Source organism: Scardinius erythrophthalmus (genome assembly GCF_964197995.2).
Source record: "Scardinius erythrophthalmus genome assembly, chromosome: 12".
In the NCBI taxonomy this organism is placed as follows: Eukaryota; Metazoa; Chordata; class Actinopteri; order Cypriniformes; family Leuciscidae; genus Scardinius; species Scardinius erythrophthalmus.
The window spans coordinates 1,871,856-1,899,768 of NC_138232.1; the positions used below are offsets into that span (position 1 = coordinate 1,871,856).

General features: G+C 38.4%; 1 protein-coding gene across 1 annotated transcript; it reads right to left on the reverse strand.

Annotated features, from left to right (window-relative positions):
- Positions 1–7,120: 7,120 nt before the first annotated feature.
- helz2a (helicase with zinc finger 2a) lies at positions 7,121–26,265 on the reverse strand. The gene is made up of 21 exons (XM_081381314.1): positions 26,186–26,265; positions 24,671–25,263; positions 22,453–22,636; positions 22,161–22,271; positions 21,385–21,505; positions 20,912–21,293; positions 20,180–20,821; positions 19,013–19,796; positions 18,823–18,898; positions 15,239–18,707; positions 14,973–15,058; positions 14,639–14,782; positions 14,406–14,546; positions 12,296–12,440; positions 12,054–12,170; positions 11,739–11,931; positions 11,367–11,501; positions 10,897–11,106; positions 9,494–9,647; positions 9,047–9,214; positions 7,121–8,094 (listed from the first exon to the last, which is right to left on the reverse strand). The coding sequence occupies exons 2-21, from the start codon at positions 25,240–25,242 to the stop codon at positions 7,967–7,969; spliced, it is 7,962 nt and encodes a 2,653-aa protein (XP_081237440.1). The 5' UTR covers positions 25,243–25,263; positions 26,186–26,265; the 3' UTR covers positions 7,121–7,966.
- Between the last annotated feature and the right edge of the window lie 1,648 nt (positions 26,266–27,913).

Below are 27,913 nucleotides of genomic sequence, written 5' to 3' on the forward strand. Positions count from 1 at the left end.
CATAATCTAGTCATAGTGGAATATTGCTGCAATCTCCGGGACTAACTAACATGAAATTTTAACAAAAGACACTAGATTTCAAACATAGCAAGGCAAGGCAAGGCAAGGCAAGTTTATTTATATAGCACATTTCATACACAACGGTAATTCAAAGTGCTTTACATACTATTAAAAATAATCAGAAGAAATAAGAATATACAAAACAGTTTAAAATAAAGAAACAAGAAAGAACTAAAAATAATTAAAACAGTTTAGAATAAAGAACAGTTTAAAATAAAGAAACGAGAAAGAACTTAAAATAATTAAAACAGTTTAGAATAAAGACTAAAATAAGACACAGTATAAACAGTCGGACAAACAGTGACACAGTGCTCATTCATTAAATGCAAAGTTAAACAGATGTGTTTTGAGTCTGGATTTGAATGTGACTACTGTAGGAGCACATCTGATCTCCTCTGGAAGCTGGTTCCAGCTGCGGCTGGCATAATAGCTAAAAGCAGACTCTCCTTGCTTAGAGTGAACCCTTGGTATTTCTAGCTGATGTGATCCTAATGATCTGAGTAATCTGTTGGGTTTGTATTCCGTGAGCATATCTGCAATGTATTGAGGTCCTAGGCCATTTAATGATTTATATACTAGTAATAATACTTTAAAATCAATCCTATAAGTAACTGGCAGCCAGTGTAATGACCTGAGTACTGGTGTGATATGATCATATTTTCTGGTTCTGCTAAGAATCCTGGCTGCAGCGTTCTGTATGAGCTGCAACTGTCTAATGGTCTTTTTGGGAAGGCCAGTGAGGAGTCCATTACAATAATCCACCCTGCTGGTGATGAAAGCATGCACTAGTTTTTCTAAGTCTTGACTGGAAACAAAGCATCTAATTCTTGCAATATTTTTCAGATGATAGTATGCTGATTTAGTTATTGCTTTGACATGACTATTGAAACTAAGGTCTGACTCTAAAGACACACCAAGATTCTTGACCTGATTTTTAGTTGTTTGACCTTTAGAGTGAAGGTATGCGTTCACCTTGAGAATTTCATCTTTGTTTCCAAACACAATGATTTCAGTTTTGTCTTTGTTTAACTGTAGAAAGTTTTGGCACATCCAGCTGTTGACTTCATCAATGCATTGAAGCAGAGAGTCAATGGGGCTGTAATCATTAGGCGATAGGGCTAAGTAGATCTGAGTGTCGTCTGCATAGCTGTGGTAAGCAATTTGGTTCTTTCTCATTATTTGGCTCATTGGGAGCATATACAGGTTGAACAGGCCACAATCAGACATCATTTCAATGTTTTTGTTTATTTTGTTTAGCTATAGTAAGTGTGAGCTAGTCATCAAGTGTCATAAAATTTAAATTAATGGAACTTTTTTTTTATGTAAGAAAAGGTCAAGAATAATTTGTAACCTTTGTCCAATTTCGATCTTGTCACAGCTCCCTGAAAACTATCAACAAAACGGACAACATCTGCTATTCTTACTTTTGTCAGATATATTATATATATTGCCACTGTTGCCTTTGGCTTGCTCAGTTGGGAATATTTTGGGGATATTTAATTTTATTTTATCAATCAATAAATTCCACTTGAAACAAACCTTGTTGTATTATTTTAATTTAATACTGTGAAGCTGCTTTGATAAAATCTATATTGTGAAAAGCGCTACAAATATACTTGACTTGACTTGACTTTACTTGATATTAATGACAGAGAAAACAAGCTGTCCACAGTCCAAGTTATGAGGATTTCAAAATCCGAGTGTTTCAGTGTGTAGCGCGAGTGTTTCAGTGTGTAGCGCGAGTGTTTCAGTGTGTATCACAAGTGTTTCAGTGTGTAGCGCGAGTGTTTCAGTGTGTAGCGCGAGTGTTTCAGTGTGTATAGCAAGTGTTTCAATGAGTTTCGTCTCAAACGGCCTCTCATAGAAAAATGTGAAAAATCCACACACACACACACACACACACACACACACACACACACACACACACACACACACACACACACACACAGAGACAGACAGACAGACGAACACAACACACTCTCTCACAGACACACAACACAAAAAGGCACACTCACACATACATGATGCACTCTCTCTCTCTCACACACACACACACACGCACAGACAGGCGACCACAACACATGTACACAACACACTTTCTCTCACAGACACACAACACACAAAGGCACACTCACGCATACAAGACGCACTCTCTCTCACGCACACGCACACGCACACACACACACACACACACACACACACACACACACACACACACACACACACACACACACACACAGACAGGCGAACACAACACATGTACACAACGCACACTCTCTCTCACAGACACACAACACACAAAGGCACACTCACACATACAAGACGCACTCTCTCTCACTCACACGCACACACACAGACAGACGAACACAACACATGCACACAACACACACTCTCTCTCACAGACACACAACACACAAAGGCACACTCACACATACACACAACACACTGACTCTCTCTCTCACACACACACACACACACACACACACACACGCACACATACATACAACACACTCTCTCACATACATACTCACACACACACACACACACACACACACACACACACACACACACACACACACACACTTCTAGGCTACATTTCAATTTCAAAAAACACCACAATGGAGTCTGAAGAATGTGAAATCCAGCTTGTGTTATTGAAGTCACACACATTATCTTTATTCATCCGTGTGTAAACACACACGTTTCCCTCACTCACTCACTCACTCACTCACTCGCAGCAGGGCTTAAACACTATTCTTCCAGTGACCTGTAATTATTTGATAGATTTTTCGAGCTAACTGCTCTTTAGTAAGTTTGTAAGTGCTTCCTAAACAATCAGACATAATATGGGACTAATTTAAAGAGTAAGGCAGGCAGTTTCGTCTGGTTTGAATCAGCGGAGGCCCTTCCTCGCTCCAGCTCTGGGTCTAAACCATAGACTGTATAAAAAATACGTTTAAACTGTTCTTCGTGTTTGTGGAAGTGCGGCTGGCGGTCGAGGCCTGCGAGGCAGCGCTGTTTAATAAGTCTTTGTTGTGGAAAGAAACGGGGAACACGGTTCATTGCGGTCACATCTGTACAACGGTGGCGGAGAGACTCACACATGTACGTACGCACGCATTAATGATGTGTCGTTCGCGTGCCGGTTTTAGAGCCGATTCTTTGTAGCGAACGAGAAGAGCCGACTCTTCAGCCGCATGCAGGGGCTAATTGTCTTAAAGGGATAGTTCACCTAAAAATGAAAATTATCCCATGATTTACTCACCCTGAAGCCATCCTAGCCTAGGTGTATATGACATTCTTCTTTCAGACGAATACAATCTGAGTTATATTAAAAAAATGTCCTGGCTCTTCCAAGATTTATAATGGCAGTGAATGGGCACCATTTTTTTTAAGTCCATACAAGTGCATCTATCCATCATATAAGTGCATCTATCCATCATAAAAGTGCATCTATCCATCATACAAGTGCATCTATCCATCATATAAGTGTCCCAAACGGCTCCGAGGGGTTATTTAAGGCCTTTTGAAGCCAAGCGTTGCATTCTTGTAAGAAAAATGTCCATATTTAAAACTTCATTGACTAAAATAGCTATCTTCCGGCAGACAGCCGTAGGCTACGCAAGTTGACTTACGCCACAAGAGTAACACACACACACAGGTTTGTGAGGTTTTTAATATAACTCCGATTGTATTCGTCTGAAAGAAGAATGTCATATACACCTAGGCTAGGATGGCTTCAGGGAGAGTAAATCATGGGCTAATTTTCATTTTTGGGTGAACATTCCCTTTAATGTTAAAACTTTTGCCTTTATTTATTTGATTTGTTTGCTGTGGTTCTGTGTTCAATTAAAGTTTTATTAAAATTTTAAATAATAGCAGAGCCCGTCTACGGAGAGCCTGGCCACTCCCTATTAAGTCCTATTGTACCGAATGTTGGTTGTAGTTCCACCAGACTTCCACTGGGGGCGATCGCCCATGAGTGCAGAATGAATGGGAGTCTATGGAGCTAGACGGCTAAATTTGTCTCTTTCACCCGATTGCCGTTGAGAAATCTCAGATTTGATTGTAGGTTTTGCAAGTTCAACATGGGTTATAGGTCGAAAGTTGAATGAACGAGTACTTATGTCCTTTCGATTTCTTACAGGTTGAGTTGTTGTTGCCCATAACACGCTAGCATTCTGCTAATGAACGCTGATTGGTCAGTGAAGGACTGATTACGACCAGAGATACGGCTTGATGACATCGTGTGTGTGTATGTGTGTGTGTGTATTTTCAGCGTGGTCTTTTAAAACAACAAAGCGAAAACTCTTCTAGCGCGTGTGTTTCCCTGTGTCGGCTGTGTTGTCGATGCCTTAAGAGAAAAGAAAGTGCAGAGCGCGAAAGCACCAAAGTGACTGAAGGATTGCGTAAAGCAGTATCTCTGGTCGTACGATGTGTATGACGTCTGACATTTTAAAAGACTTTTTAAAGCAAATAAGTGACTCTAAAAAATCTAACACCCAGCAATGTGTAATTTCTTTGCATCTCCTTTCAAATACAACATTCAAATTACTAGACAAAAAATTATATCCTGAGAAAAGTGGATTTTGAGGGGTATAGCGCCATAGACCTCCATTCATTCTGCACTCGTCCTGTGAGCGCCCTCATGTGGAGCCAGAGTGGAACTGCAGCCAGTTCAGAAGCCGGAAGTTTACTGAGAGTGGAAGATCTCCCCTTATTAGACATTCTCTGATAATAGTAACTGTGTATTTTTTGTAACGAAAAAATAAGGCTTTTATGAAAACACTGAATTAAAAAAAAGTGCTTATCAACACACAAATCATTTATAATTGCTAAATTGGGCTAAAATAGAAGGCTCCGACTCCGAGTGATACTAAATGAAGAGCCATTTGGGAGTCATTAGAGCCGAATCTTCTAAGGGAGCCGACCAAAAGAATCGGATCTTTGAAAAGAACTTCCCAGCACACATTCACGAGCGCGCATGACACGGGACATAAATTATTACTGAAGACATGCAGTCAGGGGAATTTTTTGAATATGAGTTCATCTTCATATTCACAGGGCGTGACTTGGTGTTCAGACAGGATGATGCGTTTCCTTCGTGGATTTTAGCAGCGTATAATTATCACATTTACAAACAGAGCTTCTGAATAATACGACGTGACTGTGTGGCCTGCAACTCCGACATGCATCTAATGCAAGCATTGTTCTAATTATTGTAAAATTGTTTTATGAGCTCATTCTGATTGAGTCTACATGAAATATTTGCACTATTGGTTCTTATTAAGATACTATAGGTATGAAAGTAAAATAATGCCAAATGTTTTTGAAACAAAAAAGCTTGTTGAATTGCACTAATTGAAAAAATATGAATTGCATTAACTAAGCATGCTAAATTGAGATACTATAAGAAAAGGTTCTATTTGGAACCTTAAAGGGTTCCGTCAGGCGCTTCATATTCAGAACCTTTCAGGGGTTTCATAATTTAATGGATTTTTGTTTTATTTAATTCATTCATTTATAATTGCAATTAAATTCAATGAATTAAGAAGCTCGTAAACATGCTTTATCACTAAAAAAAAAAAAAAAAAAACAGTTAAACATGAAAGTGTTATGCAGTCAATTTCTCCTTTTTTGGCATGAAGGGAGTCATGAACCCATAGGGTTCTAGAACCCCGAAGAATGACAACAAAGTCAGATGGAATAGTCTGTTTGAAAACTGTTTGGAAACAATCACTATTTTTTTAAAAAAAAAGTAATATAATAAATTACACAAATTACTTGCCTGTCAACAAAATTAAACATAAATAATATAATAACTAATTATCAAGAATTGGATCTTAAAAAGTGAGAATAGACCAAGCAAGAGACCCTGATGTCCTGAATTTCATCATCATGCATTAAAACAATTTCCCCAGAGTCCCCCTTCTTTATATATATATATTGCTCCTACTTTTCATCCCACATCTTTTCCCTCCATTCTCCACTTCATCTCTCCTCCGTCTCATGTGGCGCTGATTGAACCCCATCAAAGACTGCGGTGAGAGGAGACGGCCTGCTGCAGCTCCAACCTCTCACAGCCTAATGAGACACACACACACACACACACACACACACACACACACACACACACACACACACACACACACACACACACACACACACACACACACACACACACACACACACACACACACACACACACGCGCACACACACACACTCACACACACAAACAACACATGCACACACACGCACATGTGTGCAATTCAAAATAGTCAGCCTAAGAAATGCACACATGCACAAGTTCACAGTTTCTTGACACATACTTTTCATGCAATGCACTGCAAGTCTTGTTTTGTTTTATTCTAAATATCTACTGTAAATATCCTTAAAACAAGATGCATTTACTTGAGTATGTTCCTCATGTCTGAAGTGTGTTTGAATCAGGTGATACTGTGAATGAAGTCAGTCCTCCTATATATGTGTGTATACTGTATATTGTTGGAGAATATTTGTTCAAGTTTATTTTTCTCCCATAAAGTTAGAAAAATAAATGCAATGTCAAGATATTCTCTCAAAACAGATCTTTATATTTTAAACAATTGTGCTTCTCGAGTAATGTCTTTCCTCAGTTTATCCACTCCTTTCTGCCTTCATCAGTGGTTTCTCTCTTTCTTCTTGCCATGTCTCGTCACACTCCCGCAAAACCACAGCTCTCCTCAGAGTCTTTTCCAAACCGGCCTGGCGTCTGTCTCCCCCTTATAACACCCTTCTCTCTCTCTCTATCTCTCTCTGTGTGTGTGTGTGTGTGTGTGTGTGATATCAAAATATCCTACAGTGGCCCCAAAAAGTATTTGGACATGACAGAAGTTTGTTGGGTTTGAAATGATAAATCAACAGATGTAGTGTTGAAGATTATGATTCTCTTCACCTGTGTAAACATGAGGAGGACTGACTTCACTCACAGTTAATCACCTGACTCAAACACACTTCAGACATGATGAAGAACAGCGGCATTAGTGAAGGAGAAAAGCATTTGAGACAGACATAATCAATCACATTCACAGATTTTTATTAGTGACTTCAGTGTTCAATTCAGGATGATTCCCTGGGGAAAGTGTCCCAATACACCTGAATTCACCCCTTCATTTTGCAGCTACTGTGTGTGCTGTTGTGCAAATTAAGTGAAGCGCCGCACACTAAACATAAACTATTAAATAAATTAGTGACACAGATACATCCTTATACATGTTAACAAAAAAGAAGAAGAAGAAAACACAGTGTAACGTTAAGGTTCTTCATCTATAACACATCAGAACATTTTTTGACACATGGTGAAAACACATTTTAGTACAAAATATTCAACAACATCTCAAATCAACAGAATTCAAATACATGTCATGTACACAGTAATTGCCTTATGATTGTCTTTATATGCAAGTATAGCACCACTAAGTGGTCGAATTTTAACATTGCAAGTATATAGATAAAAGTCATAATCTAGTGGTGCTAAAGTGGTCAAATTAATCTATATTTCATAGTTACATGGACAAAAATCCAACTAACTCTGTTTTTTAAATACAAAATTTGTATTTTTTAACAAATACAATGTGCTTTACAGTTCTCTTAAAACTTTACAAAAATCCCGGCATTAAAATGAATAGTTTAATACGATCAAATTATAACATAAATCAGACAAAAAATGTAAATATATTTAATATTTAAAAAATAAAAGGTAATATAAAGTGCCTTCCAAGATTGGTTATTTTACGATAGCATAGATTACACATCTGACGGATACAATGTTCCCTGATTTACCACGGTAATGCATAAATGAGTAGATACAGTAGAGCATATGAATAAAGTAAATACAGCTACAAAAAGAAAACTGCACAAAGCACATCATCTTCTCACAGTTCTCCTGGGTTTCAGAACCTGGATGTTCTGAGGATGCACTACACATCCTTTCTCCTGATAATGATCCAGAAGTCTTCTCCACAAGACACTGCAGCGCAGCAAGTTCTCATTACCTGTCAAAATACCAGAATTAATGCACTGCAATCCAGACATTATGCCTGTTGATAACTACAAACTGCCTAATGAAGATAAATCAAAACGAGTTGTGTGTCATTATTTGGCTTAATAACCCTGAAACTATTCACACAAACTGCACTAGATTAAGATAAATAATACCCATATTGCTTTGAAATTATTGTTAGGACTGAATAATACTCATTATGCGTAAGAGTAGGGTCGGGAATTAGTAATCGGAGACTTGTTATAAAATTAAAAATGTTATTCCTGTGAGCACATTTTAATGGAAGGAAGACATGAAAGAAAACTCAATTCGGCACTCGCATATAATGCATGAATAGTGAATGAGATCTCTTTCACGTCTTCTTGCGCTTGGACGGATAAATACACCCAAAATTATGTCAAAATATCCCTGTAAACACCCTGTGGTTTTGTCTTAAGTGAAAACAGTTGAGGAAGAAAATGCATGTGCATCCGCTCTTAAAGTGACAGCAGCCTAATAAACTGTCTGTCATTAAGCTTAATCAAAGAACAAAAGACTAACAACTCTATATAAATAAAGGTGACTTGACTTAACATATTTGTCTTTAATTAATGTTTGAAATGAATATTAGTCTAGTTTATTAGTTATTATTAGTTGTTCTTTAGGCTGCTGATTTTTGTTCATGGTATTCAGCTGCAACAGAATGTTTTGCAAAAAGACAGAACAAATGTTTGATATCAATGTCTGACTTTTTTTTAATCATATTGGAATCTTATAATAATAAGGAATTTTTTAAGTAGAATCAGAATTGGAATCGCTAAATGTCAAACGATACCAGACCCCACATAAGAGACAAAAATGACTGTGATGTGTGCATTATTTTGCGTAATTCAAATAGCAGGTGTAACAGATCAAATTGTATTAGATTCACACATTATTTGTGTATTATTCATCAGTAAACTAACCAATGATGCACAGTCCCTCTTGTGCCCTGGTAATGCCCACGTTAACCTGGTGTGGGTCCGTGATGAATCCAAGTCGTTTCATAATCCAAGATTTCGTTGGTTGTTTCTCTATGTCAGACTTTGGACAGGAGCGCACAGTTGACATGATGACATATTTCCACTCACTTCCTGCGGCCAAACAAACAAAAGAGAAAAGATCAGAAATAATATTGGCTGTATATGCCTTAATACAGTAACAAACGATATCAAGTGTAAAAACATTTATAAACACAGCTTTGAAAGTATGAATGCCTTGCTCAATATTTACAAAGTTAAAAAAGCTCTACTTAGTTGTGCCCTACACATTCATTTATGTTATGCATACACGCATATATTTATTTTAATGTTCTATCATGGGTCCAGAATGGTCCATTGATGTAAAATGGCATTTGTTAAAAACGTTATTACCTTGACTCCTCATGATGGTGTTGACGGTGATGCCCCTTATACCATTATACGAAAGGGATTCACTAATGTTCTTAACTTGAGCATTATATGGTGTTAGGATGGCAATGTCCTTCGTCTGTATCCCAGCCTGAGTCAAAAGAATGGCGATCCGCACCTGTTGGAAAAATGATTATAAGTGTTACAGCAAAATGTTTTTTTAATGAATGAATGAATTAACAAATAAATAAATACATTTTAAATAAAAAAGTTAATTTTAATTGGTGGAAAAAGTGGGATTTAAAACATTAAAAATCTTGTGGCAGAAATAGGTAGGGTTTAGACATTTAAATATCATTTATTTATACATTATTTTAATTATATTATCTTATCATTTCCCATGTGTCTCTTTTGATATTGTAAGACGAGGTGATCACGTGATGTCTTTTACTTTTTACAGCGCTGATCTAGATCAACAGATATCTGGATATAATTACGTTTTATAAATAATTTTACAATCTTTAGAATATAGCTTTTTTTATTTAAAGTTACGTCCAGTTATATTTATATAGTTTATATATATACATAAATATTATAAATACATCCAATAACGTCCGTTTTTAGGACAACAACGTCCTGAAATTTGAATGTTGCGCGCGCTTTGAGGAGTCGACGTCATGTCTCCTAGGAGACTTAACCGACAACACTTGCCGGTTGCCGCCCAACATCACGGTCTGAGGAGAATCTGGAAGAAGAGTGTAAATCTAATGCTCACTGCTTCAGTTGGTGTTATTAGGTAAGTAAGTTTAATAATATCAGTATTTTTTTTTGTAAAAATAACTGAAGTTACACATAATTTGTTCGTTTATTTGGAAACGGTTGTCATATTGTGTAAGTTTTATTTTGATGAAACCGCCTGTTGATGTGTCAGGTTAAAATAACTATTGAGACCATTTTTTAATCATAATGACTATTTTGAATCGCAAGATGGCGCTAATTAACTATTCTAGCTCCTGTTATAGAAACCATGGAGTGAAATGAGAGACAATAGTAGCAATTACTATGTGAAATATCTAAATGAGTGATCATAATGAGCGGTTCTAGTAGGGTTAGTGCGTGGATATTTGAGACTTAGCCCAGACCTTTGAATGTATATGAAACCATCTTTTCCTTTAATATCGTAACAATATGCTGTATTTTATGTAGGAGTACAACATACAGAGGTTTTAGGTGTATGATCTTAGATAGGGCCTAATAGTTCCTTCTTTTACTTTCTAAACAAACACACATATTATACCTGTAGCAACCTACAAAATGAATGAACCCCCCATATAAACTGCATCATGAGTGTAAATGAATAGGCAATAGAGTTTTGTTTGCACTATAGCCCAGATACACTATTTCAGCCTACTGCACTTCAAACTTACCACTTCTTCTGACTCTTCCTCATTTGCCATTGAATTTTCATTCCCCTGTTCAGTTCTGACCAGCAGACTTTTCTCCTTTCCTTCAACATGACCAAAGACTATGCATGTTTGCCTTGATTTAGCATGGAAGAGACTTGGTTTGGGTCGAGTTCCGGTTTTTAACTTTCCTGCATAGAACTCCTGAGATGGAAATGCACAGATGCCTTCTTGCTGTAAGAGACAAGATGTGTAAAATAAATTATAATTTGAACTAAGTGAAACTATAACAATAGAACTGCTGATGTGTAATTGATTAGTTCATTGTATCTTTAATGATCATCTAGATCATTAATATCACTAGATAAAAAAATACTATTGCTAAATAAAAAACAACAGAACCGCCCTTTCTAGACACTTAAGGCAAATAAACAACTGAAATAAATTTGTAGATACATATACAGTGTTAAAGCTATATTCTGATCATTTATTACCATTCTGTACTGAGTGTCAAGCATGAGTGCTCTCTCCATGTAACGTTCGAAAAGAGATTTGCTCATTCCCAATCGCTCCACCACATCACAGTGCACGACAGGTTGCAGCTGCATGTGATCGCCAAGAAGAACAATCTACAACAAGAAAATAATAGTATAAGAACCTAGAAGTGGATTCAACTACAGTAATGCATGTTGTAGTCAATGCAAACATAGTGAAAATAGAATACTATCCGTTTTACCCATATTGATGTGAATGTTGATTAAGGTGAAGCCTCCAGTAACTTTTAATGTGTGTTATTCAACCAATCCATGCTGCTAATATCCAGGTTTTATTGTTTGTCTAAAAAGAACTTTGGTTTGCATTCATACCTGCTCTGGTTTATGAGCCACTAGAGGAATAAAGGCTTCAGGTTCAGTTGCCATGGCACATTCATCAATGATGATCTGTTTTAAGTCGAGGACTTCAGCTAAGGCCGGGTGTGAGGCTGCAGTGCAGGTGCACAAGATGACATCGTGCTGCAATAATTCGTGTTTTCGAGCCAATTTGAGGGTGTTTTTGTAGCTTTAAAACAAAAAAAGTTTTTGTTTTGCAACTCATGTGAACTTTAATACTTGTGTCCAAACAATTTCCAACAGCAAGAAACAATAATTAGGAACCAAAAAGAGATATTGAGCCATACATACAGTTTTTTTTCTTCAGGAGTGAGTTTATCTCCTCTTCCGATTTTCAAATCGAATGCTTGTATTTGAGTGGAATATCTGTTGCCATCCTTTCGAATCAGGTGGTGTAATGCAATGGAACTAATAAAACAGCAACAATAAACATGTGTTAATGGAAATCAAGGTTTAAACACACACACATACAAACACTGATAATTATTATATCCACCCAAATAAGTGACTGATGGACAATATTTGGGGAATACCTGAGTTCTGTGTTTGGTTTTTCCCCTCTTTTAGAATTGCGTGACAGCTTAAGATTGGAGTCTGGGTAAGGAAACTCCAACATCTCCATCTGACTACTGTAGATTCTGAGAGGTCGAACATCTCTTCTAAGTTTTAGGAGATGACCTGCAACACATTTGAATAACCAGTTAAATTTGCAGTGATCATAGGTCAGGTAATGTTCTTTAAAAGGGAATCATGTAACATCTGCCTCACTAGTGGCTTCAAACTGACCAAGGGCCAGATTTACTAACAGCTTATGCTAGCACACACCCTCTTTTGATGTTAAAAAACTACTGCCAGGATTTACTAAAGACACGCAGTGAAAAATTTGTGCTGAAAAGGTGTTATTTTGGCGGCTGACCTTATTGCATATATGCATTTGTAGGAGTTTCCCTCTTAGGCGCAAAATTCATGGGAGGAGAGTATTTAAATGAATTACTAGGGTTGAGAACTGAAAACCGGTTCTTCATGTCCAGAACCGGAACCGTGCGAATTTCCTAAGTTTCGGTTCCAAAAACGGTTCTGAGCCGATGTGTGGGCGAAGTGCTGGGAGCTTATCCTTTAATAGCGACGTCTCACACTCACCTCATGAATATTAAAATAGTAATATTCAGACAGGGGGTAATAGTGGAACTGAGTAACAGGGGGCCTTTTGTGAAGGGGGGGCCCCACAAAGATATTGATATATATTTGTGTTGTGAGGGGCCCACCCCTTGGTTCTGTGACCGGGGCCCAACATTTGGTGCTACGCCCCTGGCTGGAGATACAATAAGCTATAGGAGAGGTCCCAAATTATCCTAGAGAATGCAGAAATATTTATTTTACTTCAGAAAAATTAATTATTTTTGAAAAAATGGCTAAATAAAATGTTGAATTTGTTGACATTACCAGTCTGTTAAAGCTGCCGTCGGCAACATTTTTTTGATCAAATTCAGTGAAATCGACACTATAATCCGACAGAACAACATAAATAAGGTGGTTTTAGAAAAACACCCGAGCTTCTAACTCCACCTGGAGCGTGTTATTTGTTTTGCAAAAATCCACCGCTCCCGTCTCATCGGGTCCAATCAGCGCAGGGGGGTGTGAGATCTGACTGTCAATCACAGTTCGTGCACACGCCACAGATCCCCTCTCCCTCACGCAGACGCGCACGTTACAATATCACATGCACACGACACGCCTGAAGTTCGCTTGAAGATTGTACGAAGCATGATGGCGGAGAGAAAATCTACTAACAAGCTTCCAATTCCTCTGTTATTGCTATCTATGGATAGATTAGCCAGGGCAGCCTACCTCCAAGTCCATGGTGTTGATCGATGCTGAAGAGACGGGCGCGTTCACAGAAAATCAGGTACACACGCACTGACGATGGGCGGGTGCTCGTTGGTAGTGGGGGAGGGGCATGGGAGTTGAAAACATTCAAAATTTTGGCTAAGTCGACCCAATCTGCCAGACTTGCCGACTGCAGCTTTAAACTCATTTGACAAGTATAAGAAGTAAACACAAAAAGGATTGTGCATTTTCCCCTTACTACTATTTTTTATTTTTTTATTAGTTGTTTTAATCATTTGTATTGAATGGGAACCGGAACCGGAATCGTTTGGCGGAACCGGAAAATGTCTTACGATTCCCAACCCTATGAATTAGGCAAGGTGATATACAAAAATTTGCTCTGGTCAATTTACCGGTGTTTGTGCCATTATTTACTGCCCAAAAAAGGCACGTCTTAAACCAGACGCTAACTGGTAGATTGTGTTGGTTATTATGGAAATAATCTAAATGCGTCTGTGTTCTTTAATTTGCACGTTGTCAGTAGATCACGTGCAGAACTTTACACTCCCATCAGCGTTTTTTTGGAATTGCGCTCTCACGCTAATTTGCCCTGTTTAGTAAATCTGGCCCCAAATGTCATAAATAATAATTGGCTATATGGAATAGCATTCTAGATATTACTATACTGCTTTTACTATTTCTGCAATATTTACAGTACATACTTCTGAATATTCAAAATTCAGAATATTTGAATGACCTACTACTTTTGCCAAAATGCAAAACAACCGTATTTTTTACACGATTTGTAAAATTTACCTGCTACAACATCAACAGATTTATTTGAAGGGCCACAGTACAGAATAGCTCTCTTCTTCTGTGAACTGGAGGTTGGAAGCTGTTGGATATTCTTGAGCATCCAGTACACAATATGGACACCAACGACAGTTTTTCCAGTCCCTATGAAAATGCACAACTATAGTATAGCAGGAAAGGACTACAACTTAAAATAGCCTTTGTGAAACCAAAGAAGGTCAGAAAACATCTCTCACCTGGTGGTCCTTGGATAAGAGTGAACGGGTTGGTCAGTGCTTCTCTTATAGCTTTACATTGACTGTTGTTTAGATGGGAAAACCCAGAAGGGAGATAATTGTCAATCTCAAATCTGGCTGGGTTCTGCTCCGGATTTGTGCATCCTTTGAGGAGATGTATAGTGTTAAATAAAATTAAACTACATTTGAAGAGATTTTGAAAAGAAAATGGCTCGTACTGTAAGTCACTATAGTTTGAAAGTAATAAACTATCTATATTTTATGTAAATAATATAAAATATAGATAGGCTATGCAAGATGTTACAAAGAGGCATTAAAAGAGAAATTGTAGTACCTCCAGAGTTGATTTTCCTGCCCATGGCAATCGTTTTCACAAGGTTATTAGCTTTGGTAAGCCTGCTAATTGCATTCTCTTTACGCCTGCAAAGAAGCATAACAATTAATGAAGCTTACATATATTGTCTGAAGATGTGCTCATAATTGAAGGACACACATTAAACTATACCGTGTATAAATATACTCAAAAGAGTAGCTTTAAAATGAATCAGTCTGTATTTTTGAACATTTTAGTCAGCTATAGTATATGATTTGTAGTCTTACACATCTGGCAGAAGCTTTGTAATCAGCTCCAGAGTAAACCTTGTCTTCTCGTAGAATATCGCTTCTGGAATATTTGTCATGGGCATGTGGTTAATCAGAAAATCGATTCGTAAGTTCTCTGGTTCTTTGGAGTCTGTTTCTTCAACTTCTGTAATTATGCCATGGGCCACCCAAGTGATAGAAGGAACATCCATGAGAGCTTTGCACTGATTGTTTTCCAGAAAGGGACCACTCTGACTTTGGTGAATCCTAGTTCGAATGCAGAGAAAACTTTCCCTCAGGTCACATTCAATAGACCACTGAGATTTCTTGTCAAGAGGGAGGAGAAAAAAACCTTTAAGGTTTTTTTGAGGAGAGGTTTCCCATTTCAAGGCTACATCTTCAATAAGAATGCTCTCATTTTCGGCCACAGCACTGGAGGCTGACTCCATTTCACACAAAGGCTTCCATATTGCCTGATAATCCATGTACGAGTTATATGAATTCCTTGATGAGAGTAACGCATATTTTGAAAAACAATTGATTGGATCTTTCACATGATCCAAACAAATCTCAAATTTTGGATGTACAACAAACAGCTGAATTGCTGGTGTCCATAATCCTCGAGCTGTGGCTGTACCTAGCTGCACCTCGACTGCCTCACCTTGCTTTATTCTCAGCGACAGTTCGGCATAATGCTCAGAGTGCATGGGATCAGATTTTTCTGAACCTTTAGAGTTTCTCAGTCTTTCCGGGAATTGTCTTGTATGGATTGTTGAGCTAACATCAAGCTCCTCAATCAGGGGAAACATTTTGTCCCAGTTTTCTTCTCTAACAGCAGCTGCTAGGCATTTCCAGGACTTTGTAGGGACATAGGCCATGACTGAGTTAGGATTTTGTTGTTTGACTTCTGCATGGATGTGAGGATTGGAGAATGAATATATCCTTCGCACCCATTTCAAGATCATGCATTTGTTTGTTTCATCAAATTCTGGTTGATCTGCCAGCTGAAGATCCCTGTACATAATGTCTAAGTTTTCTGATATAGAGGCCCTGTTAAGTGGGAAGGATACTCTGAAATTTGACCCTGACTGATTGAGCTCCACAATGTACGCCACCTTCTTTTCACTTTGGGTCGACAGTTTTAATGCAAAATGTAGAGCAGTGGCTTTCTTCTCATATGCTGACTGTTGATCATTTTTCCTGGAAAATTCCATGCAGGACATGTTAATGTCATGAGCTGTGTACCTACTGTTTGTTTTGTCGATCACAGAATGAAGAAGGCGCTGCACAATAACATCTATGTATCTGCGGACTGGAGACGAAGCCCATGTATAGCTGTCAAGATCTAAATCATAGTGCCCAATTCTTGAGACATGTGTTGAGTTTGAGCGTAGAATATTTGCTTTGTAACACAGTCTCCTAAATGCAATAGCAAAAGGGAGAAGTTGGGGGTGAATGTCATCAGTTGCAACAAAGTCAATTATTTTGTAGATATTTTTCTGCTCTGCTGCCATCTTCAGGCATCTCAAAAGAGATTTTAATATAGGGAAGTTTTCAGAATCAAAAATGTCAGCCTGAGGAGTTGGCATGGCTTTGAAGCGAATCAAACCTTGGTTATTCATTTCATGAGACACATGTTCACTCTCATGAGCTTGACTTGAGAAGTGAACAGATAGTGGAATCAAGGAGGCATTTTTGTCAAAAAGGTCAGTAAGCTTTTCAATTTTTGGCCTGTCCTGACATCTCAGTGGAGTTATGTTCCTTGTCGTTTCATCAAACAAAAGGCGTTCAGCAACTGTGTGGTTAAACATGACCATCAGCTCTTCCACCATTTGGTGAGATTGTCGTCTTCCAAGGGTTACGTCCTCATCTGGCGGTTTGTAACACCAGCTTTCCTGTTTCCTGTATCTCCTGTGAACTTGAGCAAAGTTCCATGCTTTCACAAGGCAGATTTCAAGTGGATCAGAATGCTGACAATTTTTTTCAAGGATGTCCTCAGCTTCATCATAGGAAAACTTCCTCTTGGAGTGAATGATTGACTTGAAGAAAAATCTTCTCTTTATGCAGTTTGTTTTTGCATCTACTTCTATTATCAAGGAGATGGCTCGTCTGTCACGGTTTGGGATTAAACTTAAGAAATTGGCACTCAATTCTTTAGGAAACATGTATATTGGCTCCTTCCCACGTGGATAGAATGTAGTGCACAGCTGTCTTGCATATTTGTCCAGTTCACTGTCTTTAGCCACAAAGCTTGCAACATCAGAAATGTGAACTCCGATTTCATAGTACTCACCTAAATCCCGTACACTGATTGCATCATCAAGGTCTTGTGAATCAGCAGGATCGATGGTGAATGTTGGGAGCATGCGAAAATCTCTTCGTCCATCTTCAAATAAACTGAGACCTTGAAAGTCTTGCATCTGTTTTTTCAAAGATGAAGAAAGTGTCCTCCTCAACTGGAACTCGATTTTGAGTACATTCAATCCATCATCTATAATTTTTGGAATCACACTCACAACTGTCCCCAAGGGAAAACTGTTATTCTCTCTCCACTGAAGGACTTTGACAACAAAGAGGTATTTTCTACGTGCTTCCTCATTTATTTTGATGAAACTCTTTATATGGCAGTTGTCTGGATTTCGTACAGCAATGTGGTCTGGTTTGTCCTTTGAAAATGGTGTGTAGATTTTGGTGATGCATTTGTTGATAGGTGTCATCATTTGATTGTCATATCTTTCAAGGGTGCAGACAAATTCTTGGACAGTATCTGCACTTTCAAGGATGTTGATTACTTTTCCAATAGGGTGATCTGAATTCTCACTCAGGATCTCCACTGTTACTTTGTCTCCAGGGAATGCATGTCCCATATTCTTTCTACCCTTGATAACGATTCTCAGAGTTGGCTCGTCAAGTGGTACTGCATAACCACACACATGATTCTCTTTGACTAGCTCACAGTGTTTGTGGATTGTAGAGCTAGTAAACAATTGCTCTTCATCTGCTTCTGTAATCTCGTTGTTCACATTACTGACAAGATGCCCATTGGTAAAAATGGGAAATAAGCCTTCCTCGGTCAATGCAACATTGATGTCTTTGCTCTCATCAAGAAGCTCTTGAAGTATTGGGTCTTCTGTGTCTAGTATTTCAGATGTAGATGATTCACCATCACTACTCTCTTCATCCTCACTTCTGTAGAGCTCAGATATCTCAAGGAGATCTTGTTTCAAAGAATCCAAGCTAAAGTCATGGGCACTTCCCTTGTTGATGCAGTAGTCTATGTAAGATCTCCATAGTCTCCAGCACATACCGAACTGATGGCAAGAAATTGCAGCTGCATCTCCAACAACAATTATTTGGGATTGGGCTCTTGTCATAACAGTATTCAACACTCGCATGTCATTGAAAAACTCAAGACAGGTCCGGTCCGTCTCCAGTAGGCTGTCCTTGGTGTGCACAGTTGAAATCACAATGACTCTGAATTGTTTTCCTACAAAATATGGGAAAAGGCAGTATGCTCTTACTGTGAATCATATCCATGAATACTAGAATGTTTGAACATAATCATGGCATAGCATTACATTTGAGTAATGCATCATCCTTACCTTGTACATTTTCGGCATTCTCCACAGTGAAACGGGGCAGTCTAAGCTGTCGCAGTCTTTGCCGTATTTCCAACACCTGAAACACAAAAGAGGCAAAAGCATCTTGTATAAACACATAATTTTATGAATTAGCAGCATGACATTAATAAAAAACATTATATAAATTGGTGAATAGCAATATGTTTGATACCTGTCTGCCTTGAGATAGGACACAGACTGATTCAGGATCTTTATCACCCCACTCTTGTGGCCACTCCTCCAATATTCCTTGCACAATGTCAACAACACTTAGAATTTGTTCTGGATTGAACCAGGACATGCTTGTTGAATCCAAACAGCATTCTCCTCTTACATGATGGAACTGCAAGGCATGCTGGTGTGGATGAGGAGGCACATCTCCTTTAGCCTTGATCACATCGGTCTTTCCCACATAAAAATGTCTTGACACAAAATCCACAATGTCTTTTGTGGAACGGTAGTTTTCATTGAAAATGATTCGGCTTTGTTTGGCAGCACTGTTGTTTTCAGCTTGGTAGTAATAGAAGAGGCGACTGAGCAGGGTATGTTCTGAGCATTTGTCTTGTCTCACAGAGAAGAGCTTGGGTCCCATCTGCATGTGATCTCCTGCTAAAACAACACGTGTATTTTTACCAGCCAAGCCCAATGCCATAAGAGCCTCACACTCCAACATCTGAGAAGCTTCATCAATCAGAATGTGGCTGAAGTAGTTTTCAGGTAGCTTCATGTCATGGAAGAAACGAGCCAGCGCAGTTGTTGTTATGATGATTCTTGTGGAATCTAGAACAGCTTTATCAGGAAACTCAAATTGATTGCCGTCTTTGGATAAATGGCAGTACGGTAGAATGATAGGATCAGTGGATCTGAGATTGCTTTCCATTGCCTTGATTCTCAAAGGTTTGGCTTCGTGATGAACATATTCATGGAAATGACCTCTTATATAAAGATCAGCTGAACTGCATTGGGAAAAAAATTGAAAAATAATAGTTGCTGATACAATTAAACATTTAGAACAATGCATTTGGCAGACATTTTTATGCAAAGGGACATTGCCTTTAAGGTATTAATTTTATCAGCTTATGAATACTCTACTGTTTGAGCTACAGGAATGCAAATGTATTTTAAACAAATGTAGGCCTATATGACAGGTCACTTCCTTGATGAAAAGACCAGCTTATGTTGTGTTTTGGATGTTGGTGTGCTAGTGCCTCCACATGGCTTTTTTAACAATGCTGGTCCACCAGGTATGCCAGAACCAAACAAGCACTAACCAGCATAAATCAGCATTGAATTTCAAGATATTCAGAATATTCTGTGCCACAGAATTACGATGCCTTACCTGTTTGTGTGTGTGCAAATCAGGATTTTGTTCTGTGGTTGCTGCACAAGAACCTGGGCCATCTTTGCAAGGGTTCGAGTTTTCCCTGTTCCAAAAGGTCCATAGATCAGCAAAGGTGGGATACTGCTTCTGTTGTCCGTTACACCCAGGACAAAGTTCATTGCGGCTTGCTGCTTCTCATTTAACTCTTCGGGATCTGACTGGCAAGAAATACAGAAGTTGATGTTTTTCAGATCAGGCAAAACTTTGTCCAAGTCGGGGAGATCATCAATGGCCTTGTGCATCTCGCAGAACCATATACGATTTATTTGGAACTGGACTTCCATCTCACATTGCTCTTCATTCTGCAGATTTAGATCAGTGCAGCAGTGTTTGGAAAGCTGTAGATGTACTTGTGTATCAGTGGTAGTGTCTTTCAGAAAGTTAGCCTCATAAATAGGCCCAAGATAATTATCGTTTTTCACGACACGAACAAGAGACCTGATAGCATGTCTTTTCACTATGAAACCTTGAGGGGCATCAGGAGTGAGTGGGTGAGACACAGGCACAGCTGCAAAAAGTTCCCCCATATTAGGCAATTTCAATCCAAACCTGTAATCATACAGTTTATTTTTCAACTGCACAGTCCCTCGTAGATTCAGCCTGAAAATTTTGGGAACAAAGAGAGTACATTAGACTTTTTATAAATTCCAATAGTCAGATATTGGATTTAGACCTAAACATATACTCTACCTGGCAAGCAGTTCACCTTCTTCCTTTTCCTCCTGGTACAAAAAGTTGTGCATGCTCTGTTTGTAATTCTCACGGTTAATCGAACTGATTGACTGGAGTTCCTTGATGAGTGGGTATCTGTTTAGCAGCTCTCTCTGTGCCTCATCTCTTTCAACAAAAGGAATGACTTCCAGGCTTTCCTCATTCCAGGGCTCAAGATGCCTGGCAGTCTCTGGATTTTCTTGCAGAACCTCAGGTGCTGGGCATGTTCCATTACACTCATCCTCTCCAACTCTGACCTTGAGTTTTTGCCGCAGTACGGGTCTCGTATTGAAGTCAAACACTACCCACTGCTCATACAGGCCTGGTTGGTCAGATTTGAAGGACACTGGAATTTCATACACTGCAGAAACAATTTACAGTCATTGTTATTGAATAATGAATTAATAAGTAAGGTTTCTTTCTGGGTTTTGTAAGAAACATTCAATTTTCACCTTCAGTATTCTTTTTAAACCAAGCACTAGTGGAATATGTCAGTTCCTCATGGGGGTATTTGCTGAGGCTGAATTTCGCCCCCTGTTCCCGTCTGAGTAAAGCGATCACTTCTAGAGGTTCCTGAAAGGAATTTAAATCAAATTGAGACTACAGATCAATTTCTAGCTACAGATGTGGCTATCCAACACTACCAACATTGCATATTTTTACTTTACTTTAATCCTACTTTACCCACTTTAGTCCGGAAATAGTGGTGAGGTCCAACTTAAGATATACTTAAGTACATTTAATTGCGCTTAAGTGGAACTATTGTAACTATACTTTAGGCACACTTTAAATATCTTGCATTTAAAGATATTATACAGAGATCATATTATCCTTACTAAGAGTAATATTAAAACACATTTTTTAAGTTGAAATTACTTATACAGCTTAGTTGATTGTACTGTTAGGCAGCAACTTTTTTTTTTACAGTTTTCAGTTTGGCAGATTACAGAGCTGTTTACATAATCAAAAAAAAAATGGATTATGCATACACATTTATCCCACACAACATATAGACTTGGTAATAAAAACTAACAACTTTATCAAGAGCCTATTAACTTTTGCAAGAATGCCTTGAATCTTTTTTTTTTTATTTTCCCATAATGATAAGATATTTCTCAGGGTTCGTTGATTATTTAGCTGATCAATAGGCACAAAACACTGCTTTGAACCCCACAGTTCCTAAAAAACCAAGAGAAAATATTGTAGTATCATTAGTTAATGCACAAACCTTAGAAATAATGGTAAAACTCCATGTACACTGTATTCCCTTTTTCCTTACATAGACACTGTCTAAATCTGGGTCGCAGGTGATAGAAACATCAGGAAGGGTGTCGCTGACCTGCAGGAATATTGATTCAGTCAGTGTTTATGATGTTGTAAAAAGCAAATATGTACAGTAATAATCAAGCTTTGGTTTTAAATATATGCTAAATAATTTAGCATCAGCCAATGAAATAAAATCGTTAGCATTGTGCCACTAATGACATTATACATGGTTCATAACTGTATGGCCCACTTACAATAATTTTCTTGTTGTCGCTGTGCCTGTATTCCTCCAAAAGAATGTCCTGATAGGACAGCAATCCCAGCTCGGCTGCATCCCTGGCTTTTTTCCGTGTAGCCTTGATTCTTTTTTGCCATTCATGGAGTTCCTCTCGACTGTGTGCCTTTGTGCAATTTTCCCCATACTCGCATATCAGGGATCTATGGGAGGACATTTTATTGGCTTCGTTATGTATAGGCTGCAACGGAACTGAATCAACACTGAACTGACTACAATGACACTTTTTTCTTTATAGAGCTGCATTACAGTCGATTTGAACTATGTTTGCTCCATTGAATCATTATTTGCCTGTTGATCACTTTAAACTGATGAATGTTTGCGCTGTATTTTTATTTCCTTTTTATTCTAAGCTGTTTTAATTATTCTTATTTCTTTTTATTCTCTTGATCCTCCTTTTTATTCTAAACTGAACTCAAATGGCACTGAGAATTGGGTAAGAGAGATGAAACCCTGCTGATGGCCTGGGTCTGTGGTGGAGTAGTGAGTTTGACGTGATTAAACTCGAGGTTCTGTGGGGTGCGGACTGGATCGACTCCATTCCTAGAGCTTCCGAACAAATGGGTTTTTGGGGTGCGGACTGATGAGGCAATGAACCCGAGGTTACCCTTTGAGTCAGTCCTAGAGCTCCTCCTGTCCGATTTTAGGGAAAAATCGGGTCCATTGGGGACGTCCAATAGATTTTTTGGCCGCGTCGAAAGAACACCACAGACACAGTACAATCCACATGGGATAATCTCACAGTATAACAAGCAGCTGTGCAAAATATGATACACCGGTGTTTTGCCTGATGAGAAGTTTATTTATGTATAATCTTATTACTCTTTTAATTCTTTTTATAACTGTATGTCCGACTGATTGCAGTGTATTCTAAACTGAACTCAAATGGCACTGAGAATTGGGTAAGACTCTTACCGTAAGAGACAAACATAAATTACTTAATTGGGGAACTTGAGAGATGAAACCATGCTGATGGCCTGGGTCTGTGGTGGAGTAGCGAGTTTGACCATAGACAGTAAAAGAAATGGACACAGCGACCCCATTGGATTCAACGGAGAAAAGTGAAGTCAATTAGAAGCTCTCTCTTCCTGATGGCTGAGCGACTGCAGACTCAAACTGAGCTTGACGACGTAGATGTGACGTGAGCAACCCGTCTGTCTTCTAGTAGCTGTGCCGAGAGAAATCTCAATCATTCCCTTCCTAAATTTGCAGAGATGGAGAGTGTGAGTAGGAGCTGTCCATGAGCTAGGAGCAGGAGCAACTTTTGCTAAGTATTCTGATTAATTACTTTGTCATTTTGCCTCCACGTCGTCCCCCCGATCGCCCTCGAGCTTCTCCTCCTGTCCATACGGCAATCTCTCTACTGTGCGACAGAGAGTCGCGTGGTTATGACGCAATCATTAGCCTATTTTTACAAAAACTGCTTCTACGGGGCCATAACGTAAGATACAAGGTAATGGAGCCTTTTATACATTTTCGTGTTTCTTTAGAAATAAATAATGGACAAATGGAGTCTTTAAACACCTCAGATGTAAAGTTATTCGCTGTCAAAGTGACGCCAAAATGAATGGGAGTCAATGGAATGCTAACAATGGCGGCGCCCAGGGAAGCTTCAGTTTTTTCTGAAAGATTACCCCCTTGAGTTTGACGTGATTAAACTCGAGGTTCTGTGGGGTGTGGACTGGATCAACCCCATTCCTAGAGCTTCCGAACAAATGGGTTTTTTGGGGTGCGGACTGATGAGGCAGTGAACCCGAGGTTACCCCGAGAGTCCTTGAGCTCCTCCTGTCCGATTTTGGATGAAAATCGGGTCCATCTGAGACATCCAATAGATTTCTCAGGCGCACCAAAAGAACACCACAGACACAGCGTAATCACCATGGGAAAATCTCAGAGTAGAACTTGGAGTTGTGAAAAACATGATACACCGGTGTTTTTGCCAGATGAGAAGTTTATCTATGTATCATCTTTTTACTCTTTTAATTTCTTTTATCACTGTTTTAATTTTCCTTGCTTTTATTTTGTGATTATTTTAATTCCTTTCTGTAAAGCACTTTGAATTACCATTGTGAATGAAATGTGCTATATAAATAAACTTGCCTTGCCTTGCCTAAAGCTGCTTTGAAACGATGTATAAAGCGCTATAAAATAAAGGTGACTTGACTGCTTTGACTTACCTTTCACACAATTTCAGGTCCTTGTATGTTGGTGGCGGATCACGGTACTTCCATTGCAGAGATGTATCTTCAAAGATCAGTCTCCTGTGCTTCACCGTGAAACAATGGTTCATGAATTCCTCGTCACCTCGGAAGTGTTCCTGACATAATGTGCAGCTTCCTTTCTCTTGAGGCCTTGACTGCAGTGTCCTTTGGTTTCGTTTTATCAGATTCACAAGCTGAGGAATTGTCAGATTTAAATCCTTCATGACGTTCCACACCGATGCTTCCTCTGGGCACCTAGCAAAGGAACATCTACTTCCATGTGTTGAGCATCCACGTTCTTCAGTGTAGTTCCAGCAAGCAACATACTTATTAGGTCTGGGAAAGTCTGGCAGGGGAGCAACTGGCCTCCACACTGAATTGGGACATTTCCGCCGGACCAGTAAGATGTTTTCTGAGCACTTATGGAAGATCTGGCTAAGGGAGTATGAAATCGCACTCTGTTTTCTACAGCACTTCTTACATCCCACACACAGATTGAACGTCTCTTGTAATATTTGAAGGTTATGATGATTTCCTACAGGAGCCATGACTCAGAAGGCATGAAATTCCTGTGAAAAGAAATCATTTGTAATTAGAATAAGATCCATTTACTATGGAAAGCGTTTTTCCGCCACAGAATAAAACATTTTGAAAGATAATTACGACTTTATATCTCGCAATTCTGACTTTATTTCTCACAGTTGGGAGATATAAACTTGCAATTGCGATATATTAATTCCCAATTCTAAGGAAAAAAAGACTGACCTTTTTCTCTACAATTCTGACTTTATAACATGCAATTGTAAAAAAAATGTAAATAATAAAATTCAGAATTGGGAGATGAAAAGTCGCAATTACCATTTATTTAAAAATTCATTTTAAAAACAAGCTTCCAAAATTTTCATCTTTTAAACGCTGAAATATTACGCATTCTAATTTTGATGAACTTTTACTTCCTTCTACATTAACATCATTTGTAAGGAACATATCTTTACACACAGTAATTCACATCTATAAAAACAGTGTGGTAGTTAAAAATTATTAGCCTGCCAACACAAAGTTTATGATAAATGTAAAAACAAATGCTGAATAAGTGCAGTTATGACAATAATTTCTCCACAGAACAATTCCTTATTTGTATTTAAGGTTATAAGGTGCTGATTAAACTAAACATCTTATAACAGTAATTTACATTTAATCGTTTAGCAGCAGATGCTTTCAGGTCACCTCCTCTTAAAGGAACAGTTCAGTTCTGTGATGTTTACTCACTCTCATGCTGAGTACGGCTTGCTTTCTTCCGTGTTTAGCAGAGTGAGAGACTCAGTCACCATTCACTGTTGCTGTAAACGGTGACTGAAGCTGCCATTCGTTTGAGTGCCACGGATGATATTTTTCACAAAGCTTCATGAATTGTTTCCCACTAAATAATAGGCTAAACGGTTCACAAAAGAATCAGGTAACATGAACTAGTAATGCATATAATCATCTTACCTTCATATAAAAGGTTTTCTGATACGCCACAATCTTCCTGTAACACTGGATGTTTCAGACACTCACTCATGGGTATCTTCTTGCTAGAGGCGTTTAAGCAATTTATATAGATGTTGCTGAGTGACGCTGGCTAAGCCACTCCCTTCTAGAATTACAGAATAAGTTTCCATTTCCAGGACAGTGTGTTTGTACGTAACAGTGCAAATTCAGCTTTAGCTTTCAGTTTCACTACTGATGAAAACAACAGGATGCATTAGCTTAGGGTTTACAGAATCACAAAGAAACAGCTCTTAAAGTCAGTTGTAATGGGTATAAAATGTATGTAGATATTATAAATATGTTTTTTGCTGTTAAAAAATAATGTTTGTGTGTAATGTGCATTTTTAAACCATGAAGTAAGCACACATTAGACATGTTTTCCACATTGCACAAGCTTATTTGTTTCACAAAATATTTCGGAATGGAACTTATCTTGCAATATACTGACCATTCTTTTTCCCGTATTTAAAATGTTTCTTTTAACAAGGACCTTATGATGAAAGAAAATAAGGACTATATACACACTCATTAAATGAGAGCTTGTTATGTGGGGAACACTTTAAATGCAAAGCTAAATATTTTTTTTAGAACCAATTAGTGCTGAAGTTGATAAGATCGAATTGAAATAAGGTTTCAGATGCTGAGTTGTCAAATTTAGAAAAAAATAGATGGCTGAAAAAGAAACTATCTTGGCTGATAGATTTGGCTGGAATTGAAACTAAACCACTAAGAACTTTGATCTGTGGTGATGTTTACATGTGAAACATGCTTACATCTGTGAAAACTGAACACAGTTAAACAGTTACCGACTAGAACAGTACACAAACTATTAAACACAACAGCTGAGTGAAACTGCTTTAATTGTCCCTTGAAGACTGACATCATATGCAGGAGTGTTAATATTTATGTTTCTACCACCTGATCTGACCACTCCCTTTTAAATGCCATATTATACAAGGTTCCACAAACAAAACAGGTTTATGTGCTGATTAAGGTATGTGTCTGTTTAACCCATGATTCTGCCTCTGATTAAGGGCCCAGGAATGTCATAATTGTGTTTACTTTTAAAAGTGCTTTCAGATCCACCTGCCTCACAAGAAACCAGGACACACACACACACACACACACTACCCCTAAACCTACCCATCACACACACACACACACACTACCCCTACCCCTAAACCCACCCATCTCTCTCTCTCTCTCTCACACACACACACACACACACACACACACACACACACACACACACACACACACACACACACACACACACACACACACACACACACACACACACACACAAACCCTACCCCTAAACCCATCACATGCACACAAAAATTTCTGCATTTAAAAAAAAAAAAAAAACTTTAATTACTTTATTTTTATACCAGATTTACAAATCAGGACGTCCCTAAATTGAGTTTTTTGGAGATTTTGGTCACTTCTGGGTAAATATAGTTAAGTACACACACAGTAATATATTTTATAGGCCTGCTGCAGTGTGCACTAATATTAGCAAAAAAAGGAAGTAGGATCTAAGCAAACAAAACAGCTTCAGTTTTCAGTAATTGGCATCACACTTTGACCAGTGTTAGTCACAGATACATGACGACACGTAGGCAAACACACCATTCTTTCACTGAGCTTTGATTATTGCTTCAGCAGCATTTACGAGCATATAATGAG